Source organism: Arachis hypogaea, chromosome 8 (assembly GCF_003086295.3).
Source record: "Arachis hypogaea cultivar Tifrunner chromosome 8, arahy.Tifrunner.gnm2.J5K5, whole genome shotgun sequence".
Taxonomy (NCBI): domain Eukaryota; kingdom Viridiplantae; phylum Streptophyta; class Magnoliopsida; order Fabales; family Fabaceae; genus Arachis; species Arachis hypogaea.
The window spans coordinates 46,259,725-46,269,410 of record NC_092043.1 but is presented as its reverse complement, the minus strand read 5'-3'; the positions used below and the strand labels follow the sequence as shown (position 1 = coordinate 46,269,410).

The 9,686-nt window shown below is 32.6% G+C and overlaps 1 protein-coding gene across 2 annotated transcripts; it reads left to right on the top strand.

The window, feature by feature from the left end:
- The first annotated feature begins 355 nt into the window (after positions 1-355).
- On the top strand, positions 356-8,010 carry LOC112707840 (uncharacterized). 2 transcript variants are annotated; one of them, XM_025759833.3, is made up of 11 exons: positions 356-593; positions 774-933; positions 2,710-2,823; positions 3,060-3,173; positions 3,279-3,458; positions 3,575-3,654; positions 4,132-4,171; positions 4,295-4,402; positions 5,316-5,396; positions 6,747-6,869; positions 7,520-8,010. In XM_025759833.3, the coding sequence occupies exons 1-11, from the start codon at positions 430-432 to the stop codon at positions 7,565-7,567; spliced, it is 1,212 nt and encodes a 403-aa protein (XP_025615618.1). In that variant the 5' UTR covers positions 356-429; the 3' UTR covers positions 7,568-8,010. The 2 variants fall into 2 exon arrangements, with proteins under 2 accessions (XP_025615618.1, XP_025615619.1); XM_025759834.3 differs by lacking the exon at positions 2,710-2,823.
- The last annotated feature ends 1,676 nt before the right edge of the window (positions 8,011-9,686 follow it).

Below are 9,686 nucleotides of genomic sequence, written 5' to 3'. Positions count from 1 at the left end.
ACAATTTGTTCTACTTATTTAATTGAATTACTTTTTAATTCTTTTGTTTTTAATGGAATTACTTTTAGATCTTTTATTTTTACTTCTCCTATACCTCATTATTATAGTTTAGAATTCTTTTTTATTTTTTCCTCACTCTCATGACATTTATTTTTGTTAAAATTAGATGGAACTAATAAAATAATTAAAAAAATAAATTTTATATTTTTTTTATAAAAAAATTTTATTTGAAAATTTTGAGGAGCACATACATTAGTAAAATAATAATAATAATAATAATAATAATAATAATAATAATAATAATAATAATAATAATAATAATAATAATAATAAAATTGTCATTTACTTCTTGTTACTACTTACTACTTCAAGACAAGAACAGTCACTCCGTCATTCATTAGCGCTCCCGCGAGAGTCGAACGAAGCAGCATGGAAGACAACGAAGACTCCTCCACTCTTCACCAGATTCTAGATCTCTTTTTCTCCGCCGGTTACGTTGAAGCCGTAAACTCCGACTCGACGCCGTTTCACAAAATCGCCCACGGCCTTTCCTGGTGCTTCGCCTCCCTGGACGCCTCTTATTCCACCATAACGCGAGTATCTCTATCAAACCTTGCAACTGCTTAGGGTTTCATCTTTTGGCGTTCAAATTCAATCTCACTAACTCCCTCTGTATTTATTTGTGTCATTTTTCTTTTGATTCGTGCGCTCTTACATTTCAATTTTGTGAATTGTTCCTAGTAACAGTGATTATTGATTGTCTCGTATTCCAGAGGTGGTGACAATGCAGAGTTCATTGAGGAAGCTCTGAGATCAGTAGGATGCCCGCACTATCTTCGATCCTCTCATGTTCGAGATCTTGATACTGAAGCTATTCTCCCTGTAGTGCAATGGCTTACGCTACGTGTTCGATCAACACAAGAACCTGGTGAGGTATGGTTATAAGATTTTTACTATTTATAGCATGTTTGGACTTCGGATTCCACTCTTTGTTATAATTGGACTTTAAAAAAAAAAAGTTTCTTCCTTCAGTTATTTAAATTAATGAAGTATTTAAATTTTTTGTATGTATTTGTTTAAGAGATTAGTTACTATGCACTTATAGTATAAAAAGGTTGTTCACTCTCAACCAGAAAAAAACTACAAGTCAGAAATTATGATAGATTGTTACTGTAGTATGTAGTTTTCTATGTTGATTTGAAACTTTTATACAATTTAATTGGGTTTAAGTGCATAGAAATTAATTTTTTGTTTTTTGAAATTAAAAGTGATAAAATAAACAGGCTTTTTAGTTTTAAGAAACATTTCTGTTCTTATATGCTAATCTGAATTTGTGTGGAACTTGTGAAGTTGTTGCTGAATTGGTCCTAAGTTTCTTGAAAAATTTCCTGCTAATGGTATATTTGATATAAATAAAAAACTTTTGAGACAAAATTGGAACAAAATAAAATTTAGGGATCTTTTTGAAACTGTTGGCAAACTTCAAGAACAAAATGTATATTTTACCCATTTGATATAAATGAATAATATATAGTGTATTCGCAGGAAAAGCCGATAACCAAACTGATGGAAGCTAACTAACCATCTGGTGTAACTGACTTAACAGCTATTGATTACCATGACAGAATATGACAATAACTTATCCTAATACTTCTCAAGTTGGATCACAGATATTGAGAGCACCCAACTGAAGAATGAGACCATGGAACTGTGCATCTGTCACTGGTGTAGTGAGTGAATTTGCCTGTTGATAATGACACTTGACTTGAATTAGCTTTGTGCAACATATAAGCAACCATTCTGGATGGAATGGTTATCAATCTCCACATGCTTGGAGCATTCCTGAAATGTAAAGTTGGTTGAGAGGTGAGTGGCTGTCTGGTTATCACAAAAGACCATAAGTTAAACCAACATCAACACCATGATTCTTCCGCAAATTTATCGGCCAATAAACTTCATTCACCATAGTTGCCAAAGCCCAATATTCAGCTTCAACAGGGGGACAAGGAAGAGATGGTGCTTAGCTAGTCATAGACCTCCTAGTACCCAGGCAATTGCACAATCTGCATTAGAAAAAGCCTTTGGGGACGTCAAGATTCAGCTGAGAAAAATAAACTATGACTATTGCCTTTCGTGTATCTCATAAGGTGGTGAAAGGCTTAAAGATGAGGTTGTTGGAACTTGGACATATATCGAGTATTGACTTAATTTTGTGATTGATGAGAAAAGAAACAGAGAAACATGAATTGATTTGAAGGTAAAGAAGAACATACAGAGTGTGTTTGCTTTGGAATAGCTAACCAGCAAACTGATACAAGAAAATCAATTAACCATGTGTTGTGACCAGTATAACACCTATCATAATAGACAATTGGCTAATAACGCATCCTAATATTAACGCTCTTTTAGTATTTTGGATTTATGATGTGAATGTGATCTTGAAAAACATAATAGGCCAAATCAAATGTCAATAACTCACCCTGATAACACTGGTTGATGAAAGGGTTGGTTATATCTACCTTTTTTTATTTTTTATTTTTAAAAATTAAAACGAGATGTAAGCTAGCGGTTCAGCATGCTGTTTCAGTTATTCTGAGTTTTTAGTATGCCTTGCTATATTGCTTTGCATTTATCTTGTGCTATCATATGTTTTAACACGGTGCTTACTTTTGGTATCCTATGTTCACTCTGAACATGTTTTAACCCTAGGTTCACTCTGAACATGTTGTTCAAGGGGATGAACAGTCACTGTGGGGGCTCGACAAGGAGTTAGAGAAAGCAGAAATTTCCATAAAGACATTGACTGAAAACTTGGATGAACTGGTTGGTGAGATGGCTGTGATTTTAAACGTGAACTGGGTTCCTCTATGAGTGCCCCCACCGCTTTTCTGTAATCTTACTTGATTGTTAGTTTTCTACGCTGGTTAAGGTTTATAGAAATTGATGATCAATAATCCACTTCCATTTTTCCCCTAGATTGTGTGTTAAATATAGACATCTATGTTCTGCATGTGTTTATTCATCTTTGCTATTATTTTGCTTCTTATATTGTACTGCAGAAACACAGGAAGACAAATGTTTTGGAACAGTTAGATCATATACGAAACCGAATCAACAAGGAGGGTGCTGATTCTGTGGTACAGAAGCTCATATCCTTAATGACGTCTTTGAAGGTGATTCTCTCGATCAATTTAATTTAACATTTGAATTTTCAAACAGCAGTATAACTCAACTCATTCATGATTTTTGTGTTGCTTATGTTATTCCCTCTTTTGCAGGATCTTGAAAGGCAGGAAGACCACTTTCAGTCTAATTGTGATTCTGAACATTCAGAACTTCTAGCTGAGATCAATGAGTTAGAGGCAAAAATAACCAATGATTGTGATAGCAAGAGCCTCTCGGATGGGCTACATCATTCTATAAGTGAATTACATGAAAAAGTTCATTTGGAGAAAAAGGTAAACTACTTTTTGCACGTGGACCTGCTTCCTGATTGTTTTGATTCTTGGTTTTGTGACATCCTTGCTTGTGCCCCTCTTCCAATTAACATAAACTCCGTGTTCCTTTCTGTTAGCAACTTGCTGCTAGGCTGAGGGATATTCTGGCAATGAGACGACAGATCGATGACCTACCATGCCAGTCAGAGATCAACCAGTATGCGTGTTCATTCACAGTTTCACCTTTTAATTTTTTAGATTATCTCCATTGTCATTGTAGAAGTATTTGGCTATTTGCTGAATGATGTTTAATATTTTCCTGGTTTTCTTGTTTCCAAAACTACTTAGGAAGGTTTCTTTCCAGGACATAAAAGAGATCACAATGGTTACAATTCAATGAAAAATTGTTTTGTATTATTCTTCTTTTCGTTCTTATTAGATCACAATGTTTGCATCAATCATTTAAACTAAGCCTGGTAGTCTCAAAAATATATTTATTCATGTTGGAATTATCTCCCTGCTATTTATGTGCATGTAATACAAAATAAGATGATAAAGACATTAACTGTAGAGATTGAGTGTGGGTAAGTAATTCCATGCATGTTGATAGGATTGGCTACATGAGAATGTCGAAACTAGTTCCTCAAAATATATTATTTACTTGATGTCTCTTCATGTTGGTGGCTTGGTGCAGGTATGAACGCCGGCTCTCAGAACTGTATGCTCAAATCCAGGTTCATAGATTCTTTTGATATTAAACTCTTATTGGGAGAGTAATTTTTTTCATTTGTTACCTATCCAATCATATATGCGCTAGTTCTAATTGTTCTTGATTGTATGGTATTTGCAATGTACAGGGAAAACATCGACAAACCCGTAAATACTATGCTACCTACAATGCTCTTTTGGAAATTAAAGAATTGATGCTAAAGGAAACATCCTTGTTGAATTCAATCATTTCACAGGTACTTGTTGGAGAATTTAGAGCATGGGGTACATTTTTTTTTTCCTTAATATTTGCTTTGATGATTCTTGTGTGATTTTCTCTCTTAAACAAGTTAAATTCACAAATTTTGTACCTTGTCTACTATTTTTCTGCTTGTATATATGCTCTGCTGTCACATGTTATGGCCTTGCTTTTTATTTTTGTTGTTCTTCGTGTTTTACTCTTATTGATATTTCATTTCATCTTGTTAGACCTTTTGCATTTTGTCTTATTGCACTATCCTTAGTGTTTCTTTTAGCTTAAATATCATCTATGGTAAAACTAGAACTTAAGCTGCATTAATAATTGTTGTAATTTGATATGAAGAATAAGTGATCTGCATCTTTTCTTCTGTTGTGTACTATGACCATTGGATTCTTTATGCAACTGTATGAAATCAACAATAACAACAATATAACTAACCTTGTCCCATTAATTAGGGTTAGTTACATGGGTCAAGCAATACCATAGTGTTCTATCACAAAAATTATACTTATTCTCTATTTGACTCTATTATGGGTTATTAGAACAATTATTAGTATTAAAATCTCATTATTTTAGATGTATATGAATAGTGAGCACTTGCTACCATTTAGCTATCTAATTGTGCAACGTGCGTTATAAATTTTGGTGCTAACAGAGGAAAATATCTTAGTATACTTTGGGTTTGGAAATTCTAAGAAATTTTTTATGTCAATGAGCTTCTATAGAATATTGTCTCATGAGGCTTTATAAACTCAAAGGCTGTAGCGTTGGAAGATAACTCGAGTTGTTTAATCTAACATTAGTCATCTTACTTGTTAAGACCAAAGCACTTGTTAAGACCAAAGCATATTTTTGTTAATGTTATCCGAACAAGTTTTGGTTTCTGTATTTTTTTTAATTAACTGCAGTTTCAAGAGGCCTTCAGTAGTATGGATGGTCGTGCAAAACTTGTTCATTCCATGGAAGGAATTGTCAAGGGCAGTCAACAGGTAATACTATTTTCTGTCATGCATAAATGATAAATTTTAAATGGTTAACTGCAGCATGAGATCTTTATTGCATGATGTGTCCCTGTATCACTATCATATTGTATAAAGATCCTTGTCTGTTTATGCTGTACTGGGGATATTAAATCCTTTTTCCCACTTGAAATTTTGCGTCAGCATGCTGAACTTAATTTCCTTAGTTACGCTGCCTTATAAACATGTTAAATTTAACTATTGAACTTAAAAAGGTCGAATATTCATATAGTGTTTCTGCAGCCTTGAAAAAATTTGTATTACCTTTTATTAATTTATTTAGTAACTGCAGAAGCTTTTAGAAGCAACTTGGGCTTATTAATTGCCATTTTTTTGCAAGCATTTTTTATGAAGTTACAAAAAAAAGCTCTATTGACATTTTAATTGAAACTTCACAATCAACTGTTAGAAGCTGTTTTAAAAGGCATATAATATCAAAGTTGTATTCGTCTGTTGGCATGGGTTGCTAATTAAGTCCTGTTCATTAGTGTTTTGGTAATAAATATTTTAAGTTGATATTTAATCTAATGAGAATTTTTTGGAGATAATGAAAATAGAGAGTAATATAGGACAGGTAGGTCCCTGAAAAATTTTGTAATAGATTTATTAGTTTTTAAAGAAAAAAGAGTTACCAAATAAGTCCTTGAGAAATTTTTGTGGTGAACTTATAAGTTCGTAAAGGAAAAAAGGTATCAAGTCCCTAGAAAATTGTAGTACTAGATTTATAGGTATCTAACAAAAGGATGAAATATATGTCCAGCATTGTAATTTTTCAGGGACTTAATTAGTACTTTTTTTTTCTTAGGGACCTAAGTCCATCACAAACTTTTTTCAAGGATTTATTTGATACTTCTTTTTCTTTAGAGACCTATATGTCCTTTGCAAAATTATTCAAAGAACTATTTCTAAGTGAATACCCAAAATGTCCCCTGAAATTTGCATCGTGCTTCAAATTGACCCTGAAATTTCAAGTGAGCCAACGGACCCCCAAATTTCAATTCGTGATTTACTTTAGCCCTTAGGTTTATCTTTGTTTATGGTGAGCTGAGTTGGCATGTTTAGCATCATGGTGTACGAATGGAAACCTCGTCATTTTGTGGCAGCTACAAAGGTTGCTTAGAAATTTCAGATGCGAGGCCTCGTCCAACCATGATGTGGTTTTTCCTAGCTTGAACATAATGGTGCATTTCCCTTTGGTTTCTACCCAAAAAAGTTAGATTGTGAATTTTCTTTTAATCAGGCTATACCTTTTATTCAATCATTAGATTTACTTCCCATGATCGAGAGGTTTAACTTCAAGTATTACATTCATATATGCAGAAGCTAGATAAGGTTCAATTAGGGCTTGAAGAAGAGGAGAGAGTACGTAATGATATTAAGAATAGGTATGCTGCGGCTGTGGGTGAACAAAAACGTTGCTATTCTCTGTTAAAGGCTTTTCAGGTAAGCTTTTTCCCTATTCAAACGCACAGTAGAGTAGGTGCTGCATAGTTAAGTTGTCGTTTTGTTGAAATTTTGTGCCATTTATGCATTTGGTAATATTCATGGGAACTTTTCCTTCCTTCCATAATTGATAGCTATGTCCCGTGTTTCTGTCTGTCTGACACAACATCAATTAAAATTAAGAGTAATTCAGGAGTTAGATATTTAAATAAAAATCACAGTATGTGAAAGAAAACACATACTTCCACAATAAACAAGAAAACAGCCAAATTATGAAATTACAGCGAATTTTGAATCTTTTGAGGGGAGGATGCTGCCCGCTTATAACATTGGTGGTCTCAAAAGTCAAGAGTAATGTTTTGTCGCCAGTGTCCCAGACTTTTTGGTAGTGTATAAAATACAAGAATTTTCTATCTCATGGCACATTCATTATTCTTTTCTATATTTTTCATTTACAAGATATGGAAATTTTTTTTTTTTTTCATTTCTCTCTCGTCAATCCGACCAAACATTGCCTAACAGTGAATACCAACAAAGAGAGTGATACCAACCCGTTGTATTGTACTATTGTTACTGTATGTGAAAGATGGCTTATTGTCATTTTCTTTACTTTTTCCCCCTCTAATTAAATACATCTCTTCAATGGCCAGGTAGAATGCGCCAAGAATGAGAGGTTTCGTAGTCAAAGTTGGGAGTAAGAATTGATTACAGCCTTGAAATGTGAGTTTCCCATAATAGTGTATCACAGATTCAGTCATAGCAGAGTGATTCCGTGTTCATCCAATAACTCTCAATTGTATAAAGCCGATGGTTACTAGAAGGAAGTGTATATTGTGATAGTGCTATCTAGGAAAAAGCTCCAACTAAGAAAAGACTCGGTTATTAACTGGTCCATTGTGAGTCACCCCTATGTCCTAAGAATTTATCAAGGTTGCATACACTATCCCGGTAAACAGTTATGATGTCAAGTTTTTCAAGTGCTATGAAATGTGAGATAGAGAGGTTTGATTGAAGAATTAATATTGGCATGTACGTAGCAAATACAAACTAAGAATGTTTTAATAGAATCATGATTACAAAAGGCCTTGGAAGAGAAAAGTTTAGCATGGATAAATAAAAATGCCAATAATTTGATTTGAGATATGCAAATGCAATTATTCATCTGTGTTTGGCTAAGAATGTCTTTTTTGGTCAATGTGAATAACATGACATGAGACTCTCTGGAAGAAACTCGAAGGCTTATATGAGACAAAAAGCATCTTAAATCGGTTGTCATTTGTCAATGAATGGTCAATTCAATAACTTTTATGTGATGCTCTGATATAAAAGTCTTTGATCATCTTGGTAAAGGATGAATTGCTACCAGTGGATCCACAATTGTTCATGAACATTAGTTAGCATTGACGGAAGGTGTGTGATGAGATTATGTCGATGGACGATGGCCAATAAACTTTTTGGGTAGAATCGACAAAAATGTTGTACCGTAATTTTCTTGCAAGATTTTTTGGAGATGTAATAAAAAAAATTATTTTACAGTCTAATTTAAGTGAATATATGATGATGGGTCTTTTGAATTTTAGTTGTCGGTGGTACACGTAATAACAATTGAAAATGTGTATATTACTATATTTCAATCAAAGTGGAGCTTGTTGGAGTTTGCTTAAAGAAAGTCCCAAAGCCATATATAAAGATTTAATTTCTTCATTTCAACTTATCCCACTAAAATAATACTTAAAAGTCTTAAACTTGTCGCCTTTCCTCCCCCTCCCCCAAACTCAACCTCTTTCTAGATGGATAATAGTACGGTAAAATATTTAATTATAATTTTCATTCAACTTTATTTTTCATAAAAAAATCTTATTTGTTTGTAAAAACTTGGGTGCAATAGGAGTTTTAGAGAAGCAAAAATGTTTTATAAATATTGAAAATCAATTATCATGGATTTTTGTATATTTATACATATTTTATACATTTTTTCAACATGATAATTTTTTATTAAAATAATCAATGCTTTTCTCTAATGACAAAACCAAATTTTCCCAGCAGTAGGGACCCAATTCAATCAAATGTAAACAAATAGTCTTCAATTATTAATTATATATGTAATGCTTGTATGTTATACCTAGCCACTGAACAGACAAAATGTTGTTTTATGCATGCAACTATATATTGAATTCCAACTCTTCGATGTGGAAATAACATACCACGCTTCACAGACAAAAATTATGATTTGAAGTTTGATTTCTCCATATTCTAATATTTGTCGGCATTAGAAAGCTATATACTACTATGAAATGTTATGGCTTTAATTTAACCATATATAGATATATAAGTCATCAATCTTGATGAAGTGTTTGATGAATATATCTTAAAATCTTCCAACATCTTGTTTGTCCAACCTGGTTGAGAACCACATGTTGGAATCATCAAACGTTTTTTTTTCCTTTTTTTTTAATCATTGTTTGTTTTATTCTTAATATGATCAGAACTAATTAAAGACTAATACCACTTGCACTCATTGATAACGAAGATTATTGTATGTGCATGAATGTTGACCTAATTATTTTCTTTTTCTAATCAGTAAAACAGATACCAAGCAACAGAAGATTATCCATTGAGAAAAAGCTTATTTAGATGTCATTATTTTGTTAAAAAAATTTCTATAAGTTTTTTTTGTTTGTTTCTTAAAATATGTAATTGCATTGTTTTGTAAGAAAAAAATACACTATTTATTATAGGGACAGACAAAAAAAAAAGAAAATTTTTTATTTTGATAAACACTAAATATTAGTAAAAGAAATACTAACAGAAGAGATT